Source organism: Bos indicus x Bos taurus, chromosome 13 (assembly GCF_003369695.1).
Source record: "Bos indicus x Bos taurus breed Angus x Brahman F1 hybrid chromosome 13, Bos_hybrid_MaternalHap_v2.0, whole genome shotgun sequence".
NCBI classification, from domain to species: domain Eukaryota; kingdom Metazoa; phylum Chordata; class Mammalia; order Artiodactyla; family Bovidae; genus Bos; species Bos indicus x Bos taurus.
Genome location: NC_040088.1, coordinates 10,104,564 through 10,130,765, shown reverse-complemented (window position 1 = coordinate 10,130,765; position 26,202 = coordinate 10,104,564). Strand labels below are relative to the sequence as shown.

At 48.1% G+C, this 26,202-nt stretch overlaps 2 protein-coding genes across 3 annotated transcripts in view; one reads left to right on the top strand and one right to left on the bottom strand.

The window, feature by feature from the left end:
• Positions 1-619: 619 nt before the first annotated feature.
• TOMM34 (translocase of outer mitochondrial membrane 34) lies at positions 620-20,697 on the bottom strand. Of its 2 annotated transcripts, none has more exons than XM_027558466.1 (7): positions 20,435-20,697; positions 16,165-16,264; positions 14,905-15,057; positions 11,484-11,653; positions 8,489-8,636; positions 2,581-2,707; positions 620-1,680 (listed from the first exon to the last, which is right to left on the bottom strand). In XM_027558466.1, exons 1-7 carry the CDS (start codon positions 20,559-20,561, stop codon positions 1,663-1,665), a joined length of 843 nt encoding a protein of 280 aa, XP_027414267.1. In that variant the 5' UTR covers positions 20,562-20,697; the 3' UTR covers positions 620-1,662. The 2 variants fall into 2 exon arrangements, with proteins under 2 accessions (XP_027414267.1, XP_027414266.1); XM_027558465.1 differs by having other exon boundaries at positions 620-1,647.
• Positions 20,698-24,990: 4,293 nt separating this feature from the next.
• STK4 (serine/threonine kinase 4) overlaps positions 24,991-26,202 on the top strand; it is a 90,208-nt gene continuing 88,996 nt past the window's right edge. Inside the window, exon 1 of the mRNA XM_027558464.1 lies at positions 24,991-25,142. Within this exon, the coding sequence (XP_027414265.1) occupies positions 25,108-25,142 (35 nt within the window). The 5' untranslated portion in view covers positions 24,991-25,107. The remainder of the gene's footprint in view (positions 25,143-26,202) is intronic.

Sequence of the window (26,202 nt, the reverse complement as noted above, 5' to 3'; positions counted from 1 at the left end):
TTCAGCCTGGAAGTCTGGCTGCTCTGTCCTCGGAGAGGATGGAACCCTTTCCTAAGAGCTGAGTATTGCCCAGCACTGAGCATGATGGGGGAGCAGGCAATAGACTCTGTCTGCTCAGCTTTATGGAGTCAAAATGTCTCCATTAAGATGAAAATGATTTAACTGAAGACAGTAAGACAAGTCCAGGAACACGGGCTTTGTTCAGGCTGATCCTCAGGCGCTCCCAGCCTCACCCACACCACATTTTGTGAGGCTGAGAAGCACTGCTGGCCGATCCTCCCAGCCAAGGCCTTCACCAATGCCATTCGCCTGCCTGGGGGGGCTCTTCCCTCCCCTCTTCACCCACTGACCCTCCCCACCCCCATGTTAGAACTCAATTCAAACCTGACTTCCTCAGGGACCCCTTTTTTCCCACAGGGTCAAATCTCCCTAGTTGGAGGGGAAAATGTGACTGCTTGTTTGCAACACTAAAGCCGCTGTGGTTTCACTCACTGTGTGTCCGATGGGACTGGTCAGCTTTCTGAGCGCAGGGATCCTGTCATTCACTGCTGTTTCCCCAGTACTATGAGCAGGGCCTGGCCCATGCAGACACATCCCAGTAAATTTGATCAAAAAAGGATGAATGCTCCATAACCAGTTTTTTATTATCGCAAAGTTCCAAAGTGATCCAAAGCTGAACCACAAAGTACAACATTCATGTAGATGATGTTAACGCAGCTTAAACTTGCAGTTCAACAAAAGTCAGTCTATTCAGTTCAAATTAACTTCAACGTATTACAAAGAACTAAGAAGCCTAGTGGGGCCACTGTGGGAGTCAAAAGGCAAGTCCCTGCCGGGAAGGGAAGGACACGGACTTCAAGGAGGTTTCTCCCCATCCCACCTTCAGGAGCAGCAGCCACACCTCTGGGCTCTTGAAAGAACTTAGGAATCTTTATGTGGGAGACAACAGCGCAGAGCCACAGACAAACGCTGGCCGAGGGAACAGGTTCTGCATTCTTGTCATGGGAGGCTCGGCCAAAAGGCACTGGGGCTCAGAACATGGAGTGCCGTGCCAAGGACAGGGAAGGGGTCGGCAGCCTTAGAGAACCAGCTCAGCTGGCTGCCATGGGTGTAGGCGGGCCAGGGTTTCCCAGTCCTCCTTCCTTTCCACGCCAGCCTGTGTCCCATGGGACTGGCAGCTTTTTAAGCACCCAGATGGATCAGGGTGACAGGACCTGGTGACTGGAAGGGCAGCAGTGGGTCTGGAGCATCTGGGCAGAGACCAGGCTGAGCATGCTGCTGACAAGCACCCGTTGCTGTGACCTGCTCGCTGTCCACAGCACAGGGGAGTGCAGAACAGGGGGAGACTTTGCCAACAAAACGTCTGCTTTCTGACTACACTGAGCTTAATGTGAACAGGCAGAGCCTCCTGAGGGGTGGGAGGCCATCACGTCTCTGGGGGAGAGGAGGGGGCTTCGGAGCCCACTCGGGCCCGCCAGATCCAGGAGCAGGCACAGAATAAGGTGCTCAGGCAGACAGGTGTCCTGCTGCCCTTCAGGGATTTTAGTTTAAGCTCCGGTTAACCTCCTGCCGCAACTTCTGCGCAGGGCCATTCCTAGGCTCTATCTGCAGGAGACTGTCGATGTCTGCAAAGCTGGATCTGAAGTCCTGATGAGAGAGAGGCTATGAGGACCTGTAGTCCTGAGAGGAGAGAGAGAGGCTGTGGGTACTGTAGTCCCAAGAGGAGAAAGAGGCTGTGGGGACCTGTAGTCCCAAGAGGACAGAGAGGCTGTGGGGACCTGCAGTCCTGAGAGAAGAAAGAGGCTGAGAAAGAGGCTGTGGGGACCTGCAGTCCTGAGAGGAGAAAGAGGCTGTGGGGACCTGCAGTCCCGAGAGGACAGAGAGGCTGTGGGGACCTGTAGTCCTGAGAGAAAAAAGAGGCTGTGGGGACCTGTAGTCCTGAGAGGAGAGGCTGTGGGGACCTGCAGTCCTGAGAGGAGAGAGAGGCTGTGGGGACCTGCAGTCCTGAGAGGAGAGAGGCTGTGGGGACCTGCAGTCCTGAGAGAGAGGGGCTGTGGGGACCTGCAGTCCTGAGAGGAGAGAGAGGCTGTGGGGACCTGCAGTCCTGAGAGAGGGGGGCTGTGGGGACCTGCAGTCCTGACAGGAGAGAGAGGCTGTGGGGACCTGCAGTCCTGAGAGAAGAAAGAGGCTGTGGGGACCTGTAGTCCTGAGAGGGGAGAGAGGCTGTGGGGACCTGCAGTCCTGAGAGGAGAAAGAGGCTGTGGGGACGTGTAGTCCTGAGAGGGGAGAGAGGCTGTGGGGACCTGTAGTCCCGAGAGAAGAAGAGGCTGTGGGGACCTGCAGTCCTGAGAGAGAAGACACTGGGGGGATGAAGCCTGGGCCCGGGAGACCAGGCGGGGTTGGGGACCACTGCCGAACTGGCTTTCTGCACCCCAGGCTGGAGGCCTGTCAGGAGCACCTGGGGCCCCTGGACAAGGAGGGACGTGGCAGGCCCCACCTCACCTGGACCATGCTCTGAAAGTGCCACCATGGGCACAACTGGTTGTGGCTCTTTGGTGCCTCTGGACAGGATCTCTTTACCTTGAGAGCCTTGTAGGCTTGAGCCCGGCGGTAGAACGCCTTCACGTTCTTTCCATCCAGCCTGAGGGCTTCTGTGCAGTCCTTTACCGCCTCCTGGAACTGCTTCAGCTCCAGATGGCAGAGTGCCCTGCAGGCAAAGACCGGGCTGTCAGCTGCTCCCTCGGGGCCACTAACTCTGAGGAATGCCCTAATACTTTGTGCTGGGTGCTTCACACTTTCCTCAGTTCTCACAGCCACCCAGCCCACTTCTACAGAGCAGAGCGGCTCAGAGGAGTGAAGCGACTCCCCAGGCTTCCTCCACTACTGATGCACCGACCCGGGACTTGATCCGGGTTTGAGCAACTTGTGATCTTGACAGTGTTCAGAGCTATCGTCCACCTCATGCTCCCACACTTAACTCTTTCAAGCAAGAAAAGGTTTCTGGAAACCTTCCCCTTGACAAAAAATTATCTACCTTAAGAAAAAAACACATAAATCAAAGTGTTAGTTGCTCAACCATGTCCGACTCTTTGCGACCCCAAGGACTATAACCTGCCAGGCTCCTCTGTCCATGGAATTTTCCAGCCAAGAACACTAGAGAGGGTTGCCATTCCCTTCTCTAGAGGATCTTCCCAACCCAAGGACTGAACCTGGATCTTCTGCATTGCAGGCACATTCTTTACCATCTGAGCCATCAGGAAAGCCACATAAATACTAGGCTCTAATTAATTATATGCACACTGACATGTTAGGGATGAAATGTAAAGATGGATCAACAGATGGCCATAGTGACCAACCAAACTGTTGTGACAGTTGTGTAACAGTGTTACATAACACTGTTTTTAACTGAAGTTATAGTTGTTTCTATAACTTTATAAATTTAATTGGGAGTATAAAGGTGTTTGATATCCAATTCTTCCAACTTATATTTTGCATCATTCTTACATTCTGCTTATTATCAGTGGGGGAGAAGTACATACTTGTGTGTATCTTTCTTATTCAATTTTAGTCCTCTTCCCCAGTGACTAAAAATGAAACAGACACTGTTTTCAGTGGCTATGGAATATTCACTTGTCTATATCCTAATTTATTAACTCCTTATCAGGAGACATATTTCACTATTCCCAGTTAATAATAAATGATGCTGCTATGAACATCCTTGTACATCAATCTTAGGAGGGACTGCTGACTGCTGCATCAAAAGGTACGTGCATTTGAAATTTTGACTATTACCAAAATGCTTCCCAAATAAAGCAACTAACCTTAGCAACACAGGTTTGAACTGTGCAGGTCTACTTATGTGCAGAATTTTTTTTCAGTAATACTGCGGAATTACATCATCTGCATTTGGTGGACTTTGTGAATGCGGCAGAACTCAGGTACGAGAGGCTGACTGTAAATTATATAGAGATTTTTTGACTGAGAGGAGGGTCAGTGCTCCTGACAGCTGACTTTTTCAAGGGCAACTGTACTTAAGAATAGTTACTAACAGAACCCATTTTCCTGCAACTGTACCAACCCTGGGGCTCAGCCTTTAAGTTTAGCCAATATGGAAGAAAACAGTGTCTATTTTAATGTAGTTGCTTTAAATACAGTTAAGCTGAATACTTTTTACATTTTACTTTTTATTTATTTTGGCTGTGCTGGCTCCCAGCTGTGGCACACAGAATCCAGTTCCCTAATTAGGAATTGAACCTAGGCGCCCTGCATTGGGAGCATGGAGTCCTACCCACTGGACCACCAGGAAGCCCCCAAACTGAGCATCTTTACAGAAGATTTTTTAATCTTATGAAATAAAACGTCTCCAACTTATTTAATGACTTCTGTGGGTCGCCCTCCACCATCACCCCGTATAATACCTTCCCCACTGCAAGATAATTAGCCCACATGTTGTTTTAGAACTTAATGGTTTTACTTCTTCCATTTGAAACTAATCCATTTAGATTTTATTTTAAAATAAGGAGTGACGATGGAGGTTCAAGCTTCTTTTTAATTCTTCCCAGCCAATCCAACACCATTTATTGGATAACTCCTCTTTTCCCCACAATTTATCATACACTAAATTCTCTTATTTTATTTTTTCCTCATGGAATTGTTACCATGGAATTATTACCATGGAATTACCATTATTCCTCATGGAATTATCATCATGGAAGAATGTAAAAAAAAATTCTAGTATTTTCATTCAGATTGCATGGAACTTATAAATTAACTTAGGAAAAGCTTCTCCTTGTATCAATTTTAAAGCAGACACAGGGATTTCCCGGGTGATCCAGTGGCTAGGATGCCACATTTCCAATGCAGGAGATGAGGGCTCGGTCCTTGATCAGGGAACTAGATCTCACATGCCACAACTAGGACCTGGTGTAGCCAAATAAATAAAAAATAAAAACTAAATTAAGGCAGCACAAATTCTGTGGCATTCTTCCCACAGAAGAGGTCCTATGTTTCAACACTTTCTTCTTGAATTTAAGCAGGTTCTGTGACTGCTCTGACCAGTGGAGCAGAGGAAAGGACACAGTTTGAGTCCCACGACTAGGCCTCAGAGGTCTTGGAGCGCCTGCCTGCGCTCTGGGAACACTTGCTCTTGGAGCCTTTAGCTGCTCCTGTAAGAAGCCAACTACCCAGAGGTCACCATGCTGTGAGGAAGCTCAAGCTGGCACAAGTGAACAGACTGCCAGGAGGGGAGAAAAAAGGCTCCAGCTTGCTCTACCAGTCCCATTCCCAGCCATGTCAGTCATCCCAAGCCTGGTGCCAGATGTGTAGGAGAAACCTCTGTGCTGTGCTTAGTGTTCAGTCGTATCCGACTCTGCGACCCCATGGACTGTAGCTCACCAGTCTCCTCTGCCATGGGAATTCTCCAGGCAAGAATACTGGAATGGGTTGCCATGCCCTCTTCCAGGGGATCTTCTCAAGCCAGGGATGGAACCCACGTTTCCTGCATTGCAGGCAGATTCTTTACTGTCTGAGCCACCAGGGAAGCCCAGAAGCCTTTAAACGACTCCGGTCCCAGCATCCTTCTCGTTGATCCTGAATGAGACCCTGAGTCGAAGAACTGCCTTTCCTGAACTCCTGGTTCACAAATCATGAGCAAAACAAAATGTCTGTTGTAGGCCACTAAGTTTTAGAACAGTAGGCCCTGATCTTAATTTGAACACACAAGAATTCTAAGGAAACTGACGTGTTCTTCCAATGGACTCTAGCAATTTAAAGAATAAGCCAAGTTTCTGGGAAGTAGAAGCAGCACAGTGTAAGCATCAGGTACTATTTGGTGAAGTTACATTCAGAAGTAACTGTTATAATGAATGTAACTGTTATAATGAAAATGATTCCATATGAATGCCAAAGATCACATTTAAGGTGTTAAAAACGCGTAACTTTGGCCTATAAAATAATCACCTGTGGCTTTTGGTAAACCGAATATTCTATATCCAGGGAGAAGGGTTTTCATTACAAAGTAGGAGTCTGAGAGACAAGACGAATGACTGAAAAGGAACCCAAACTTTCATCTTCAGCCCATTTTCTTAGGTAAAATGGGACCGGGACCTAACCTGAAGAATTGCTGTGAGTGAGACTCTTCTGGAGGTCCATTCAGGACCTGGCAAACCGTAGGTGCCAAGTACCTAATGGTGACACCCACTCAGATGTCAATGCACAGAGAGAACCGAAGGCTAAGTTGATGCACCATACAGATGCATATGCATGAAGGAGAGCATTAAAATGGCATCTGGAATGTGGTATATTCAACCACGTGGATAGAAAATTCAGTTTTGTAACAGGTTTCAGTCTTATAAATTAAAGTTATAAAATCAATGTAATTACAACCTAAAGCTCAATGGATTGAAATTTATCAGTGAGCCCAAGGCTGAGCTAGAAGATCAAAGCCGGCAAAATAGACAGCGATGCTCTGGTTACGAAGACTAATGAAGAGATCAGCCTACAAGGTATATTACAAAGCAATAGTAGTTAAACGGTGTGGCATGGACATATTTGCATGAAAACCAGTATTTAAACAAAACGTTGTCCTGAATGTGGTAAAAATCCAGGAAAATGGGTTAATGGAGATCTCTAGCAACATGAGGTAAGCAAGGACAGAGCCCACAGAAAGAGGAGTTAGAAGATGCTCCTGCACAAACATGGACAAATGGGCTGCAGTCCCTGATCCCGAGTGTGCCTGGTTGACTGAGGCACCCTCGGCTCCAATCAGCCAATAAAATCACAGGTCCAAAATGCCAAAATCCATGCTGTGAAACTAAAGGTTCCCTTTGTAGGTCATTTGGCAAAAAAAATGACCTTAACTGACATGAGGCTGCTTCATCTTTCTCGATACTATTCTGTGTGATCATGGAATTTCCACGTTTCACTGCAGAAATGCTAGTGATTAACCAGCAAACTGGCCAGACACTGCTGGAGTGTTAAGACAACTCATTATATGCACTATCATCCCTTTCTAAAGTCTGAAACACATTTTATCCCAAGAGTTCTGGATAAGGAGCAGTGAGCATATAGGAGATCCGAGATCTGTGAACTTAAAAGTAATGTGAGTATGTTGGCTGGGAAGGGAAAACAGACTCACAAGATTTATTAATGTTTTATAGGAAAGGTTTAGAGCAGATCTGGTCCTTTGCTGAATGTTTTAAGCCTCTTGACAGTAACACGAACATATCTCACTGGAGCCAGGTTCCAATTCTATCTCCACCATTTACTGGCTGGGTGAGCTGAGGCAAAGCCCTTCCATCTGAGCCTCAGTTTACCTGACATTAAGACAGGAATGAGCACCTACTACTAAAATCTTTGTGGGCTATTGCAGAGCAGGCACTCACACATGATGAAGGGATGCTGCAACCCTACATTGAGCAAGTCTATCTATGGGTGCCATTTTTCCAGCAGCATCTGCTCACTTTGTACCTGTTTCCCAGGCCCTCACTGCTGGCGGAAAGGATCACTGACCACTGGTGACAGCTCGGGACGAAGGCCTTTCTACAGCCCCACAAGTCTAACACCTCAGGCTCAACTAGACCCTCCCTCTTGCTCAGGTCAGGTAATTCCCTGGGTTCTACCCTGAGGCTCACAGACAGTCTGGCAGAATTTATAACCAGAGGGTCTTAGAGAAGCCATGGGCTGAGAGTCAGGGAAGGCACAGAGGCTTTGAGACTTGTGTTGGGCTCGTGTTTGCACAGCAAGCCCAGAGCTTTTACTTACATCCTTTGCTTACCTGGTGAGTGAAAATTCTGGAATGGGCTGAAATAAAGCCCTGGCTCCCTGTGGGAAACCCCAGTTTCTACCCATTTAACAGAGTGAATGCCACTGGCAATGCCCATCTCATGGTGACCAAAGGGAATGTGAACACACGTTCTGAGATGTAACACAGAGGCATACCTCATTTCACTGTGCTTCACAGATACTTTGAAGACACCAGAACTGAAGATTTGTGGCAACCCTACATTGAGCAAGTCTATCTATGGGTGCCATTTTTCCAGCAGCATTTGCTCACTTTGTACCTGTTTCACACTTTGGTCATTCTCACAATATTTCAAACTATTTCATTATTAGTATACTAGTCATAGTGATCTGTGATCAGTATTTTTGATGTTATGCCGATGACTGGTGGTTGGCAATTTGTAGCCGTTAAGTTTTTAAATTAAGGCATGTAGGTTGTTTTTTTAGACATGATGCTATTGTACATTTAACAGACTACAGTACAGTGTAAACACAACTTTTCTATGCACAGGGAAACCCCAAAATTTTGTGACTCCCTTTCTCCCGATAGTCACTTTACTGCGGTGGTCTGGAGCCGACCCTGAGACAGCTTTGAGGTCTGCCTATACTGACTAAATGCCAGGATGCAGAGCCCATCACAGTCCGAGAGAAGACTGCGGAAGAATGTCCGGTGTCCTGAAATCCCCCAGGCCAGCTGTGTGAAAGGTACCTGTTGCTGTATGTGGCGGATTCCAAGTTACTAAACCAGAGGCTCTCACTGTACTTCTCAATCGCTTGCTTATGGTTCCCCTTCTTTACAAGCTCATTGCCTTCCTCCTTCAGAGCTCTGGCTCTCTCCACATCCCCAGCAGAAGGCACTAGATACAAATTCAGAAGAGGAAAAAACCATGGAATGGGTGCCCAGCTCAGCCTGAGGAGCTCTCTTGGGCAGCGCCTCTTCTAAGCCGTCTACAGCGCTCTGTCCCCCGAGGTCTCCTGCACTGTGCAAAGCGCCCTTCCTGAGTCAGGAGTTCCCCTGAGCAATGGCTTCTGGGAAATACAGAGTTTTTCATTCAGAAGAGGTTGGGGGCTCCTGATGTAGATATACTTCCACACACACAATGATATATACGCAGTAGAAAGTAACGCAGGTTGTGGCCTCAGCACTGCCGCTCAGGAGCTGAAAGCCTGTGGGACCTAATGCTTCTGGACCTCAATTTGCTCACCGGCATGTGTGGGGCAATACCTACTCCACCCTGGGCTACTGTCAGGATGAAATGGGGAGAAAACAGGAGAAAGTCCAGAGCACCGTATAAACTTAAAGCAGGAGAGTAAGTGAGGAAGTATTTAAATAAACAAGCATCTGGTTAAACAAAAAAGAAGAGCGGTGCTCTTAGGCTTCCAGAAAAGGGCAGAGGAGCCCCTACTCCTCAGCTGTTCTGGTCTGAGTCTGGCGGTGTTCTCCCCAACCCACCACCTGAGCTCTGTCCCAGCCTCCAGGAGACATAAGGAGAACAAGGTGAGATCCAAATTGCTCCATGGAGCCCTGGGGCTTCACTTCACTGCATGGCCCTGATGAATTATTCCAGCCTCAGCTCCCGTGTCATCTACTTTGTCGATTTTAAAAAACTTTCTTCATAAAATACTGAATATTTACGACAAGGGTAAGGTTTTAGGAATAAAACTAATACTCTTGAACTGATCCCTCATCTTAAGAAACAGAACGTTTACTAAGACCTTTGAAGTCCTATGAGCCTCTCCCCGCCGGTCAATCCACCCCTGGAGGAAACCATTTTCCTCAATTCTGTGCCCCTGACCCTGCTCTTTTAAAAACTTTTAATTGGAGGATAATAGTTTTACAACGTTGTGTTGGTTTCTGCCATACGAGACCATGCCCCCCCTTTTTGGGTTACTTTAACTAGATATGATAGTATCTAGAAACTATTTACTATTTACTTTAAGAACTTCAAATAAAGGAATACATAATTCTATGTATTCTACTATGACCTGGTATTCTTTTTCCCCTCAAAATTACATTCCTGGGATTTTCACACCCATAGCTGCTTCACTCTTACTCTTACTGCTGCAATGCAACTGTTTCATCTGTTCCGTTCATAGGGACTTGGGTTATTTTGCTTTTTGGTCTTACCAACTTTTTGCTCTGAACACCTTGTACCCATCTCTTTGTGGGCACATGTACGAGGTTTTCTAGAAGCAGAGCCAGTGCGTTGCAGTGTGCACAGCATCACCGCCTCAGCTTCACCTTGACTTTGCAAGGCACCCTAGGCTGCACCATGAGATACCCCCACTACCTCATTCTCTAACTCCTTCCACTGTCTCAGCTGAAAACTCCCTTCCCTTCTCGCCTGAAGAACTTGGTTTTTAAGGTCCAGCTCAACCTGTCACCTCCATGAGACTTTCCCCAACTTCCCCCAGCACCCTGCCATCAGTTCCCAATTTGAATTCCTCAAACATTAGAGACTCTAAAGTACTCGTTCTCCTGTGTTTTAGGTGTCTCAGTCTCCCCTGGGCTGAGACTTTTCTGAGAGAGCCTCTCTAGGCCCCACATGGCTGTGACTTCAAAACAGCGAAATAAATAGGAGGTGCACTGAAGCCATCAAGTTCATTAGCGGCTCATGTTCTCATTCTAGGGAGTGAATGCTGCCCATGGCCAGACAGGTTTCCTGTTGGGAAGGGGAGAATCCCTGTCCTCCTGTATACCCAAGGCCAGGCTGCAGCCCTGCCCCCTGAGCCTCCCATCCTCAATACCGAGCCTGCTGGGCTGGGAGAACTCCCCTGGAGCCTTATAAGTTTCCTATCGCCCCTGCCCAGGGAAGGTCCTCTCTGTTCCATAAAGCTGAGGTCTCCTGTTTGGGGCCACCTGGCCTTGACCTCCCTTCCCTTGTTTATTCCCTTCCAGAGACTAGTAAGTGTGTGAATTCCACTGGCTACGGAGACGGAGCAGATGGATGTCAGGCTGAGCTTGTCACCAAATCTCAGGCCCTGGTCACAGGGACTAGTTAAGGGAATGGCCTGTGTTTATAGGCTAGATTATATTAAGAAAAGATGAGCCAGGGATTTTAGTGGAAGAAACCCTCTTTCTTAGGGAGCTCTCAGAAAAACAACTCTTTCTCTCCCTCTTGGTCATGAGGCACGGCATGCAGATGTGAGGCATAGAACTGCTATGGTTCTACTGCTACCGCTTCTGTACGACTCAGGAGGGAAGACTGCCTGAAGACAAAGCTGACACATCGTAGAGAAAAGAGTGGAGAGAAGGACAGAGAAATGGGAGTCTGATGCTGCAGTGAGCTGCTGGAGCAAGCCTTGCCTGAAGGCCCTTTTTGTTGTATGAGCCAATATGTTCTTTTTATTATTTTTACCACATGGAGTTTCTTGTTTCTGCAACCAAAAACATCCTAAATGATACATCTCAAATGCTGCCAAAGGAATGAGAAGGGAACAAACACGAGATAACTGGGTGCCAGGCTGGGAGTTCACTGTGCCTTACGTCACCTTAGCCTTACACCTGTGGGGTTGGCTTTCCCACTGCCCACTGCAGCGCTGAGGAGACCGTCCCTAAGGGGTTACGCTTCTTGTTTTTTCACTTTGTTTATAGGACTTTAAAAGTAACTCATCTTAAGCGAGGCCAGTTTTTATAGGATAACTCTAAAGAACGTGGCTCTGCGGAGACCGCGGCTCTCTCTGGGTGGGAAGTCACAGCTTACCTCTGCTCTTCGCGCTTGTGGTTCCTTTGGATTTGCTTTTAGATGGCTCTTTGTGGTTTTCCAAAGGCAGACACTCCCACCTCTTCTGAGATGAAACAGGCACCAAGGGGATAGAGGGCAGCTTCAGGCGCCACTCGGGCCCAAAGGAGTCCATGAGAGTTCTGGTCATTCTGGAAAGGCAGGCAGGATGACAGAAAGGTTTCCAGCTGGGTCAAGAAGGTATTCTTTCTCTCATAAGCCCAAAGGAGGTGTACAAGAGTCAGTTATCATCTTCCCCTTGTTTGAACCATCGCTTTGTACCCTTCTGACTCGCAGTAGGAAAGGAACAGGAGCCTGCTACCCATAAGGGTCTTTTCAGGTCAGCCACCATGACACTCCCTCCCTGCCTGGCCCTTGCTTGGTCACACTGTTAACTTCAAAGAGAGGGATCTGGTGCTTGTTAAGGTAATTCAATCTTACCCCCAAGGAACCACACATGTCCCCAAGAATGGACCCCATGTTTTCTTTTTTAAGAAATTATATTTACTTTTAATTGTTTGGATTGCTTTACAATATTGGTTTGATTTGTCATATATCAACATGAATTAGCCATAGGTATATGTAGGTCCCCTCCGTATTTACTTTTGTTTGGACTGCTTTACAATATATGGTTTGATTTGTCATATATCAACATGAATTAGCCATAGGTGTACGTAGGTCCCCTCCCTCTTGAACCTCCTTCCCACATTTTATGTTTTCTTAATCTATTTGAGCTTCCCTGGTGGCTCAGTGGTAAAGAATCTGCCTGCTAATGCAGGAGACCACAGGTTTGACCCCTGGGTCAGGAAGATCCCTTGGTGAAGGAAAACAGCAACACACCCCAGTACCCTCACCTGGGAAATCCCATGGACAGAGGAGCCTGGCAGGCTACAGTCCACGGGGTTGCAAAAGAGTTGGACATGACTTAGTGACAAAAAAACAACAACAACTTATCTATTTACAAGGCCATGCAAACACCTGACATCTGATTAATGCTCAGAGATTTTTAAATGCAAACCCTATGTCATTCTCAAACTGTAAAACCTTTCAGTGGTTCCCACTGCATTAGGCTGGCAAGGCCTGAGACCTGGTCCCCTCCCACCGCTCCGCGCTTACCATGTGCCACACTGCCTCTCTCGATCCTCATGTTCAAGTCTTTCCCCTCCCCACCCCACCCTGGGACAAACCCCACCACTCCCCACTCCCCTCTTCGAAACTCAGCGAACATGCTGGTTTTGTTAACTGATCTCTACTACTCAGCACAGCACCTGTCACCCAGCGGGACCCAGAGGTATGTACTGAGTGAGCAGATGAAGCCAACGGCAACTTCTGCTTCTACAACCACGTTCCTGTGTTACTACGACGAAGAGCTCACAGACTGCTATCACTACAAACTCATGGTCTCTGGCTCAGCCCCCAGAGCTGTTTTCCTGATCGGTCCAGCTACTTCAAACCTCTACCCTCTTCCATCCGATGCTCCTTAACCCTCCTCCCTTGGACTTCCTCACACCCTGAAACCAAACCTCCCTGCCTGGGCACACTTCCTACTTCTCTATTGCTACAGAAGAGGTGACAAGGCCAACCCCTCCCCCTGCATTGGGAATCCACTGCTCCCTGCCTCTCTCGGGCCACACTCGGCCAGCACCACCCTCTCCCACACCTATATCCTTTCCCTCTACCGACTCCAGCTGCCAGCATGGAGCTCCTTCTTCCTGAACAGCCCTCTGCCCCTTCACAGCCACATTCCTCTAATCCACTGCCACCTGCTTCTGACCCCAGTGGACTGACTCCATCAGAATCACCAGTGACTTCATTTTGAAACCCTCAGTGTACTTAGGCTGACTGCAACACCTGATACGAACGACGTCTTCATCCTTCTGCAAACACTCCTGCCTCCGTGACACTAAACGCTCTAAGTTTCCTCCCACCGCACTGGCTGCTGTTCCTCTCTGTGCCCCTCAAACATCGTGATTCCGCAAAGCTCCCTGGCTCCCCCCACTCGTGGCAGTACTCCATTTTTCTCCCAGAACTTCAAGCCACCTCTAGGCTGGTGACCTTCAAATCTCTATGTTCAACCATCCAGCCGGCCTCCTTGCATCTCTAATCTCCGGCCCCATGCTGCCACCTCAGCATGTCAACCACCTGGACACCTGTTCTTCCCTTCTCCCCACCCTCCAACCACCAAAACTTGTCAAAATACTGCCTAGATGTCCCCTGAATTGGTCCCTTTCCACCGTCTCTTTTGGATCACTGCCCACCCCCTTCCTATTTTCTTCTTCTTCATGGTCAACACAGCAGGCAGCCAGCCAGCTTTTCTCTCAAATCTGCTCAGGCTGCCCCCCGGCTGAAGACCCTTTCACAATGCCTCACTGTGTTCGGATGAAGTCCAAGCCCCTGGACACCAGGGTGTGTGTGACTGGGCCTCGTCACTCGTCCTGATTTGAGCACTTCGCCTGCTGCACCACGAGCGGCGGGCTTCTCACCACTCCTCTAACACCTCGACTCATTCACGGTGCACGTGCTGCCCAGGCCCCTTGCTGGCCCCTGGCCCAGACAGCTATACACTTCTGTCTCGGCTCACCTCCTCCAAAAAGCCCTCTCTGGACCCCCCACTGGCTGTCAGGTACGTCCCACCACAGCCCTCATCACACTGCCAAAATTTGCCTGTGACTGACTGCTGTTCTCCAGGAGACTGGGAGCTCTTCGAGGGCGGGCAGAGGTCTGTCTCCTCCTCAGCCTGGGCCTGAGTGCAAAGTCTGGCACAGAAGTGGCAAATTTTGTTGAATGATAGAGACTGAGACAAAGCACAGAGAAGATAAGTCAAGCCAGAAACGACATACTGAACAGATACCACGCAAAGAGGGGAAATGTGATCGGCTGCATGTGACTGATGAGATTAAGGACAACTGCTCAAGAGACCAGAAAGAATTTCACCTGAGGGGCCTTGTGAAGGGATCACAGTACAATACACTGAACCATAGCCACAAACCACAGCCCCTGGGGTCACAGCTGCTTGCACTGTCTTCCTTTCGCCACTCTAGAAAGCTCTCTGAAGCAAGTGGGGTCTGTATCTCTTTTTTAGCTCGGTATTTCCCACTGAATCTGGCTTAGACAGAGCTGAACTAAGTATTACTGGGTGAATACATTTGAGCATCTAGGCAAAAGAACAATAACAAAAAAACACAAACCCCCCCCCACAAACTCAGTAATTCTGACTCCTTAAAAACCTGCTAAAACACGACAGCAGATCGTCCTTCCACACTTTCTGCACGTGCTCATTATAAGTTTCTGAGCCTAAACCACAGGGTTTGCCCCAGAGGATGCCCAAAGCAAAGGTTCCAAGCCCATTGGAGAGGACAGGACAGGACATTCCAGAGAGACGGCCTCAGTGACTCGGGCTCACCTGCTGCTGCCTTCCAAGGCTGACATCACGCTGTCATCAATCTGCAGCACGGTCACGTAGTCCACGTAGGCCAGAGGGTACTTCTCCAGGGCCTCATAGGCCGATGCTCGCCGCAGCAGGGGCTTCAGGCTGAAGGGAACCAGGGCCAGTGCTCTAGGACAGGAGGCAGGATGTCACTGGGCTGCTGAGTCCCCGGGGCTCCCTGCTCCCAACCTCCCACAGTTCCTTCCGGTCTGGGTCGTCAGTACATGGGAGGTCATTTCTGGCGACAGATGCTGTGAAGGCTGTCAAGTCTCAGAAGAGGGGCTTTTCAACTCAGACTGAAGTGGAGAAGGGAAGGAGGACGGAAAAACACTACTACCGGGAAATACGTGTGTGTGTGCATCGATTTTCATAGTTGCGATCCCTCTGAAATCAAGAATAAGTGCCTCATAGCTTTCATGCTTCTCTGTTTTCTACAGAGTGTGGCTGAGTGGGGATAACAAACAGGCTTTGGAGTCAGGTGGAGCAGTGTCTGAATTCCACCTCTGCCACTAACCACGAGACCCCAGGCACATCACTTGACCTCCACAATCCAGTGCCAGCCTGGGCAGGGTGGCAAACTTACCCCACAGAGCACTCACGAGCGCTCCACAAAGGAGAATAGCACAGGGCCTGGTACAAATCAACCGAGCAGAGGCTCCACGAGCACGCTCACCTCTCTCCTCTCCCACCCACCACCAGGGCCCGAAGCTAAGGCAATACCCCAGGATATCAGATTCCTGAGGACACATCAGATCCAAGTGCTACTTCAGTGATGACCATGAAGGCAATCTCAGACTGGCTTCAAGAAGCATGAAAAACGGTTTAACATGCCCTATACCTCAGTGATGGTTACCATTTTTTCCTTTCAAGGCTATCTATTAACCACCATCCCTCTTTCTTTCCCTCTCTCCTTCTCTCACCCACATCCATCCCAGAAAAAAAAAAAACCCTGAGCATGCCAGTCACTGGTCTGCAACTCTAGGTCATGCCCAGGTTCTACGTCTCACAAAGACTAAAGGCCTTCCTCTAACTGACCACCCTACTCCTTTCAGCAGCAGAGATGAGGCTCCAGGGACCCAAGTCAGAGGCCACAAGGACCAAGGAGAACTTCCTACTTTCAGTGACCAGCTGACCCTGAGTGACACTCCCTAATATGAGAGGTAACTGGTGGGGCCAGAGAAGCCCAGTCTCCTCTCCCGAGCCCCCAGCACCGCAGGGGCAGCCCTGCCCGCTCACGAAGTGCAGTCCTTGATGCAGTCGATGCAGTTCCCGTCCTTCAAGTGGCAGGCTGCTCGGTTGGAGTAGAGAACACTTTCTTTTTCTGGATCTGAAGAACCTGCCCCGGAGGAAGCAGAAAATGCACAATTAACAGGTTGGGAGATGGGTGCCTTGGGACATCGGGGGCGCATTCCACACCTTGAGCTCTCTGGGGTTTAGTAATGGGCAGCAGAGATGACTGTAACCCCATCGTGCATGTTGGTCTGATGGATTGGCAAGGGAGCAAGAACACCAAGCTTCCTGCTATCCACAGGGACCAAGCATCTGCTCATCTACTCAGTCATGCACTGAACTTGGTACCAGGCCAGAGATCAAAGTGAAGAGCTCAAAGAAATCCACAGTGTAACTACTTGGGGGTGTGTGTATGTGTTAATTTTATTACAAGAAGCATAAAAATCCAATAAAGAAAAAAAAGAAGACAAAAATCTGATAAATGCTATGATAAATGGACTGAACAAGTGTGGGGACACAAAAAACAGACTAATTCTACCTGGTCAAATCAGAGAGGACTTCGCCAAGGAAAAGACCTCTCAGTCTCGCAGGACTATGGAGAGCTTAATCAGGGGAAGAGCTCAAGCTATCCCGTGGGGAGGGGAATTATCATAGATGTTTCCTTAAACACCATCTTTATCCTCAGCAATCTCAGAGGCTCAAGTCCTTTATTGTGGCCATGATGACTTTCATTTTCAAAAATAATTTTTCAACCACTAGCAGGGGTCATAATGAAAATAAAACATGGAAACTATCAAGTGTTGACCCAGTGATTCCATTCCCAGAACAGAAGCTCTCCTTTGAAAGTGGTAAAACATATAGACAACAGTATAATAGGTACTTGCTATCCATCACTAAACTCAGCATATATTTTATTAATATTTGCTTCCCACCTTTTTGGGGTCTTTTTGTTCATTTATTTTTGGCTGCATACCAACCCCAGATGAAACCTGTGCCCCCTGCAGTGAAAGCATGGACGCTTAACCACTGGACCACCAGGGAAGTCCTCTCACCTTTTTGGTTTCACTATGACTAAATAGCTCTACTCTCTCCCCTCTGCCCCATCCCCAGGTCCCCAAAAGTTGCCAGTCCTAAAGTGGGTATGTCACATTCTCACGTGTGTCCATCTTTATTATATAGGTATTCACAGGCAAGACACAATATCCTTTAAATAACTTTTCCCAAGTGGCGTCATACCGCTTCTCCTTCTGCAGCTTGCCTTCTTTGCTAATTATGTTACCACATTGATGCAAAACCTGCTTCATTCAATACCAAACATAATAAAATTATCTTGTCTTCCCTTTTGTTGCCGGACCCCAAGGGAGACAGCAAAGTATAGAGATAAGTAAAAGACATCCTGGCCCTCGAGGAGCAAGCTCAAGTATTCAAACCTTGCTACCCATCTCAAGTCATTGGAGCATGGTTGCTCAGAAAACAGCAGTGGTGTGGCAGAAATGACATCAGATCCCCAAATCCAGCCTGTGACCCTGCGCAAGTCATTCAATCCCCTCTGATCACATGTGCTTACCTATCAGATGAAGATGATATTTCACAGACTGGGTGGAAGGTTCACTGTGTTAGGTTGCTCCCTGCTCTCCTTTCAAGATCAGGGAAATTGATCAGAGAAATCAAGGAACTTGCCCATAAATTACCCAGAAAATTAGTAGCAGAATCAGAACCAAATTCTGGTCCCCTGCTAAACTGAGAAGACATATCAGTATGGCTCTTCTTCGGGCCTAGAATAAATCCCTACAAAAAAGCCAAGTTTTTCCAGGCAGCTGGGGTAGGATACAAAAAAAAAAAAGCAACTTTAACAAGTTGAGATGAGGAGGTGGGCCTACAGAGAAAGGTTCTAGGAAAAAAAAAACATGGGGGGGGGGGAGGCAGCAAAAGAGTGGCTTGAAACTGCAAAAATTCAAACAAAATCGATTGGAATTAGCAAAGGATTTGGGAAGAAGTCCAGCAAAATGATTAAAAACTTGGACTTGGGAATTGGAGAAACCCCTGTTCAAATTCTGCCTCTGATTTCAGTGTGTCACCCCAGAAGAAGGGATTTAAGTCTTCTGGAACCCTCATCTATAAAGCATCTTACCCGTAAGTTAGTGGGAAGATATAAAAAAGGGAGAAAGCCTATCATGTCTAGCAAGTACTCAACAAATGCTAGCCAAGGAAATGAGAGAGAAGGAAAGCAATGGGAAAGAGGGACTACAGAAAAGGAATTCTACTGAGGCTCTGGGATAAGCCACTTCAGAGAGGCCTTGGGCAGAGGGCTTTGTTGGCTGAACTGAGCCAGAGGCCGGGAAGACTGGTAAAAACACGTTATTCCTCTGCTGAAAACTCTCCAGCAGCTTCCCATTAGGGAATAAACTCCAAACTCCTTCCCATGAACTACCGTGTAAAATGCCTGTCTTTGTAACTGATGAGGTCTTGGTACTCCCTCCATTGGCTCCCATATGCTCTGGGTCCTGACACCAGGGTACTGCTGTCTGGGGCCTTTGTTAATTATGGCCTTCTTCACCTGAGGTGCTCAGCACAAAATTTCATGCAGCTGGCTTCTTCTGACCATTCAGGTATCACCTCAAATGTCACTTCTTCAAAGAAGTTGTCCTTTACCTTCCATCTCTTCATAAAAGAACTCCCTAGTCAAATCTACCACACCACCACATTTGTCTTCTTCACAGCCCAGATCATTTCCCCATAGTTCTTGTTTAATATTCATTATCTTAACACATTATTGACTAGAGATGTACTAATATGTTTCTTGTTGAAAGTCCAAAGTGTTAGCTGCTCAGTTGTGTCCAACTCTTTGCGACCCATGGACTGTAGCCCACCAGGCTCTTCTGTCCATGGAATTATCCAGGCAAGAATACTGGAATGGGTTGCCATGTCCTATTCCAGGGGATCTTCTCTCAGGGATGGAACCTGGGTCTCCTGCATTGCAGGCAGATTCTTTACCATCTGAGCCACCAGGGAAGCCCATGTTTCTTGTTACACAAACATTACTGACCAAAAACATCAATATCACTTACAGAACAAAGGACTAGCCACAGGTGTTTCTGCAAAAATCCCCCAGTTAATGAATTAAGATCACATCTGGGGCCTCCGCATTAACAAGAAAAAAATGCCCCTTGACAGAAAGGACTTTCTACACTCATTACATACAGTTGCTTAACAATGTTAATTAAAGCGTGTACAGTTGAGGAAAATGAGAGTTGCCTCAGGGATCAGAATGAGGCTTGAATATTAGAATGGGGTCCAACAAGACAGTTAAAAAGCAGGCAATCTATCAGGGTGGTCACTATCAAAAGAAGAAAAAATAAAATGCGTTGGTAAGGATGCTGAGCAGTTGGAATTATTGTGCCCTGTGGGTGGGAATGTAAAATGGTACAGTTATTACGGAAAACAGTTTGGAGGCCCCCTCCTTTCCTGCAAATTAAAAATACAATTAGGATCTAATCCAGCAATCCCACTTCTGGGTATATATTCAAATGAAATTAAAGCAGGATCTTGGGAGATTCTTGCACATTCATGTTCATCATAGCCAAGAGGTGAAAACAATTCAAATGTCCATTAACGGATGAATGGATAAAGACAATATGGTGTATCTACACGATGGAATTATCAGGCAAACTTAAAAATGAACCAAAGCCTGTCACATGCTACAACGCAGTTTATAATGTCAAAGATATTATTCGGTCACAAAAGACAAAGATTGTATTATCCCATTCATTTTAAATACCTAAAGTAGTAAAAATCACTGACACAGAAAAAAAAAGGTGGCTACCACGGGCGGAGGGGGTAATCAGAGTTTAGTGGGTACGGCGTTTCCGTGCTGCAAGATGAGAAAGTTCCAGAGATCTGTTGCACGACAAAGTTACAAGAGATGAAGTTTGATGTCGTTTTTTACCACCATAAAAAGTGATAAAAGATCTATTAACATGAAAATGTGTCTCTGTTATGTCATTAAGTAAAAAAGGGCCAGTAATAAAGCCACGTTACAATAATAATAAAAGCGGAAAGAAAGGCCAAGGAACTTTCTCGTAGGATGCCCAAGGTGGGGGAGGGGGGAAGTAATGGGCAAGTGCTGGGGAGACCCGGTGGGCCGGTCAGCTGCGGGGTAAACGGAAGCCCCAGGCCGAGAGGGCCAGAGCAGGGTACGGGTAGCTGGGGTCGGGGGAAGCGAGAAGGGGAAGCAGGCCTGGCGGAGAAACGGGGGTGCGGGGGGCCGGGGTCGCACCTTGTTCCTGCAACATCCGCAGCGCGCGGCTGTAGAGTGTGGCGGCCTCGGCGAACTGGCCGTTGCGGAAGCTCTGGTTGCCGGTGGTGCGGAGCTCCTCCACTGATGCCGGGGGTATAGGGGCCATCCTGGGGCTGGACCGGTAAACTCGGGGCGGGGTGGGGGGCGCTACAGTTCCCGGCGCCAAGACCGGTGCAACGCCGCCCGGGCGGAAGGTGCGAGTAGCCGTGCCGGCCGGCTACCCCGGCGGGAAGTGGGCGTGGCGTGGCAAGGGCGGGGCCTGCGCGGACCGGAGGCGCCTAGTGCCCCGCCCTCCACGCACGCTCAGTTGGGTACCAGCGCGCAGGGAGTTTGCAGCAGCGCTGGGCATCTTGGCGTGGTATCGAGAACCCTGCAGGTGAAACTCTTAACAGGTCACTCACTGCTCGCCTAGGGTGTACATTCTACTGGGGCCTGACATTCAGTTACCTCATGTGCACATGAAGACGATAATTTCATTAATGTGATAGTGCTCTAAGGAAAACAGTAACGCCATAGAAGGTGACCACGTGGAGACTTTTTAAGTAAGAGGGATGGTAAGGCATCTCCCAGAGACTAGTAATTGAGCTGAGACCCGAGAATATAGTAGGGAATGCTGTTTCAGACGGAGGGTTAGCAAGTGCAGAGGCACCTGGGCTGGAAACTGGCACCTAGTTATCTATAGATACTGATTTTATAAATGAATGGACTGATAGGTTGATGTAAATCGCTGAGGGAAATGGGCTCGTCATCAGCCTCCTCTGACTTCATTCTATGTCCCACTTACTACTCCATTTTTTTTTTTTTTAAGTTGCTTGTTGCTACCTGTGCACATTATGCTGTTTCCCTTGCTTCCTAACCTTTGCTTATGCTCTCTTCTTCCTGGAATTCTTTTCCAAACACTATTTTTTCCTCTTGCCTAATTCTCACTGAGCCAAAAGTCAACTCAAACATCATCTCCTTTATAATCTCCCTCCTCTGCTCCTATTGCTCTCAGGTTTTATTCCTAATTTAGCTCTTATTCTGTGATTGTCGGTTGATGAAAATTCATCAATAGTCAATCTAATAAAGAAGTGGAAAATTTTACTTGAGCCAAGTTGGAGGATTGTAACCTGGGACCACCATCTCAGTTCTGAAAACTGTTCCAGACATTAGAAGTCAGGGCACAGTTATGTAAGTTTTTTGAGACAGAAGGCAACTATCATCGTGACCCCTTACAAGATCAAGAAGGAATGTTATCCTTTAAGAGAGTCTCTTGATGCTAGCAGAATGTTGCTCTTTATGGTTGAGCAGGTGTTTCTGCCAATGGGGAGGTTTGGTTGATGTGTAATGCAGATACATAATGCACAGTAGAGGGGACAGAGGAGGCCAAAGGGCAGAGAAAAAGGTTTAGTTCAAGTTTTTCTTCTCCTGGGACCTCCTTGGTGGTCCAGTGGTTAAGACTCCGTGCTTCTAACGCAGAGGGCACGGGTTTGATTCCTGGTCCAGAAATTAAACTCCCACATGCTGTGTAGCACAGCAAAAAAAAAAAGAAAAAAAACCACAATTCTTGTCTTGCCATAATATATGTATTTTATTTCACATCAGTTTACAGTGTTTCTTAGACTGTGAGGTCTTTAAAGGCAGTGAGCAGGTCTTATCTCTCCCCAGGCCCTGTAAGATCTGGCATGCAACATGCACTTATAAAGTTTCGTCAACAAAAACCTAGTCTCTGCTGTCAGGTATTTAGTTACACAATTGATGGTTAGGGACAGCAATTCCTGCACAACCGAATCCGTGTGTACCTTTAGTTGCCCCTCTTTGTCTGAGGTTCTGCATCCTGGGATCTAAACAACCTCAAATTGTGTAACACTGTGCTGCTAAGTCACTTCAGTCGCGTTCGACTCTGTGCGACCCCATAGACGGCAGCCCACCAGGCTCCCCCGTCCCTGGGATTTTCCAGGCAAGAACACTGGAGTGAGTTGCCATTTCCTTCTCCAATGCATGAAAGTGAAACATGAAAGTGAAGTCGCTCAGTCGTGTCTGACTCTTAGCGACCCCATGGACTGCAGCCTACCAGGCTCCTCCGTCCATGGGATTTTCCAGGCAAGAGTACTGGAGTGCGCTGCCACTGCCTTCTCCGTAACACTGTAGCACACATTTGTTTTTAAAAATCCACATGGACCCATGCAGCTAAAACCCATGCTCTTTAAAGGGTCAACTATAATTATTTGTGTAAATTCATAACCCAACCAGACCTTAAACTTTCTGAGGGCTGGGTAGCCCTTTCATCTGAATCCCCTCAGTCCCGCATAAGCCCAATACAAAAGCAAAGAAAGAACACTTAGTGTGGCAGGGAAACCAGATCACTCATATACACACACACACACAAATGATAACTACTCAACAACCTCCATTTTTTACTTTCATAATTTTGCCTGAGATTCTCTGGGCCTAGAAAATGAATCAAGATTTCTCTACAGCAATCACAATAATCTCATTCTTTTACCAATGATTGGGCAAGGAGTGAGCATGTGACCCTGATCTAGCCAATGAGACAGAAGGATGTATGCTGGGTGCTTATGGGAAAGGTTTCCTTCCCAGGTAAGAGATACAGGACTTAAAATAGCCTTTTTTTTTGCTGTTTTTCTGTTGGGTTAAGGATATGACACCTGGAGTTGTGGCAGCCATTTTGCATCTGAGTCAATAAGCACAAGGACGAAAAGCCAACATGCTGAATTGGGCTGGGGGGAATGATGAAATCGACCTTGTTGTGTCAATCAACCCTACAACCGACTCCTGGACTTCTTAGTAAAAAACAAGAAATGTGATATGGTTGGGCCACTCAAATGGCTGTTCTCTTGTTCTCTGTACATCCCCTGGCCAAACAGAGCCTGCTTCACCTAACACCCTACTTACATGACTGACCTTCCTATGTACCTGTCCCAAGCCCCAGCTAATGACAGCTTACCAAAGGGGTGGTGAGTGGCTAGCACCTTTGCTGGTTTCCTTGGTAACTAATGAGCCCACCTGAGATCAATTCCTCTATAACTGATAATTCCCCGTTTCCCATTTGGGGAGCAAAGACTGCCACTGTGTCCTGGCTGCCATGCACTGCACATGGGGTTTTGTAGATGGCATACCAGAGGCTGCTTTGAGTAACTTTCTCTACAAGCAAACTGGGATTTTTCCATTTTCTTAATACTCATTGATGGTGGTAGCAACTGAGGATTTATGAATTTCCATACCTGTTTATGAGTTTCCATAGGAGTTGTGAGTGGAGCCGAAGCTTTGACTCTCATGCCCAAGGAGAGGGTCCAAGTGGTTGTCCAGTTTGGTAGTGCAGGCTCTGGAATTCTATCCTGGAAAAGGAAATGGCAACCCACTCCAGTATTCGTGCTTAGAAAATCCCATGGACAGAGGAGCGTGGTGGACTATCCATCTGGATTTAAATCCCCAAACCGATACTTTTAGCTATGTGAGCTCACCTCTCCGGCCTTATGAGCGTAATATTACCTGCCATAAAGTTTTAAAACTACTAAGTGAGTTAGTGGTAGTAGTAGTAATTTAGTTGCTAAGTTGTGTCCGACTCTTGTGACCCCATAGACAGTAGCCTGCCAGGCTCCTCTGTCCCTGGGATTCTCCAGGCAAGAATACTGGAGTGGGTTTCCATTTTCAGTTAGTAGTAGAGTATCGAGAACATGATAAGCAGTGGAAAATAATAGATAAGACTGGGATAGTTACAGCCTTGATATAAGGATTAAATAATATAAAATGGCAAGTACATGGTAAAAGCTTAATGTGTGCTAAATCGCTTCAGTCGTGTCCAGCTCTTTGTGACCCTATGGATTGTAGCTTGCCGGGCTCCCATGGTCATGGGATTCTCCAAGCAGGACTACTGGAGTGGGTTGCCATTCGCTCCTTCAGAGGATCTTCACCCAGAGATGTAACCCGAGTCTCTCATGTCTCCTGCACTGGCAGGCAGGGTTTTTTTTACCACTAGCGCCACCTGGGAAGCTCCAAGAGCTTAATAAATCTTGGCTATTTTTATGTTCACAAGCTGACTCAAAGGTAAGGCTCTTACGAGGGTGGGGCAGTTTGCAGGCTGATGCTCCGTGACATCCAAGGAGACGTTATGCACGTTCCAGCGTCCACCTGGAACAAGAATTCAACCACCGAAGAACGGCAGAAAACCACAAATAGCTCCAGGGATACCGGCAGCAGCGCTTCCCACCAACAGTGTAAACTTGGCTGGTTAAGAATTGACAGTTTTTTATTAAGCCGGTTCTTCGCAGGACGTCTCAGTATCTGTGTCTGAGAAACGAGGTGGGCAGGGCCCGAGGCAGAGATGAGTTCTCGGGTCTCAGACCGAGTTTCTTGGGCGAAGTGTCGCAGAGAGACAAGGACACCAAAGCTCGAGACCTGACTAAAACTTCCTCCCGGGAGGAGCCTCCACGGTTCTGCTGTTCTAGGTCGGCGCCCCAGCGCACCACGTGACTGGTGTCAGCACCACGTGACCCGGGGCCAGCCCTCGCGGCCCCGCCCAGCTCCCGCGCAGCACGCGGCTTCCGGTAGGGGCGGAAAGCGGAAGTGTGGGACGGTCTGCTGGGCGGGATCGAGGAGGTCCCGGGGGAGGATGGAGCAGTGAACGGGTCTGGGCGGCTGCTGGCAGCGCCATGGAGACGGTGCAGCTTAGGAACCCGCCGCGCCGGTGAGGGGCCGCTGGCTAAGAAGAAGGGGATGGAGGGAGGGAAAGACGGGGACTGGCGGAGGGGAGACCCGGGCGTGCGAGCCCCCTTGGAGGGGACGGACCTGCGGGGCGAGGTGATCCGGCTGAAGGGGCACCTGCTGAATGGGGAACCTCTGGCCGGTGGGGGGTCCGGCCACGGGGGATAAACGTGGGGCTGGTTAGAGAGATCGCTTGCCGAGGCGAACATCCTGGCGGAAGGTGGGGGACAGGTGGGGAGGGCAGCTGCTGGGGGGCTGGAGACAAGTTAGGAGAGCACCTGCTGAGGGAGGGGACCGCTGGGTGAAGCCTGTCCTAGAAGGGACTCACTAAGTTAGGATGCTGAAGCCAGATGAGGACTTACGAGGGGGGTCTGGCTAAGGGGTGAGTCGGGAACTAGCAGAGAGGAGAGCTGCGCAGACTTTTCTGAGGGAGGGAGTCCCACCAGAGGTGCAGTGGGGAGGGTCTGTTGAGGGGAGAAGCTTTGCTGCCTGAGGCCGGAGGTGTGCCGTACAAGGTGGACGGTCTAGTAAGGGAGGCTTCGTGCAGGGCAGCGATTTAGATATTTTTGGTAGTGTTCCCTCTCTAGATGATGGCATCTTTCCTTCCTGATATCCGGGATCTTCCTAATCTTCCTCACTCCCACACTGGGAGGTAGATAGAGAAATAAGAGACTGTTTTCAAGATGGGCAAATTGAGGCCCAGAAGAGTTGAGAGACAGTCGTGTGTGTTTCGTTTTTTTTTGCTCTAGGTCTGGCTCACTGGACTCAGCCAGACTGTGCCCTTTATTCAGGTCTCTATTGTTTTGTATCAGCTCCAAATCCTACTGCTCCCTGGAATTGTTTTAAGTCAAGATCAGGGGGAGTGGTTGGTCCTAGATAGTCTGACCTCCTGAGTTGGTTGCAGTTGTATCAGTGATTTGCTCTGTGGCCCCCCGGGGGTTTTCAATCACACTGCCACATCTGGAAAAAAATGGAGAGTACAGCTTGAGGTGCCACGAAGTTTGCTTCAATTTCACAGAGCCCTCTGACTTCCTGTAGCAGAA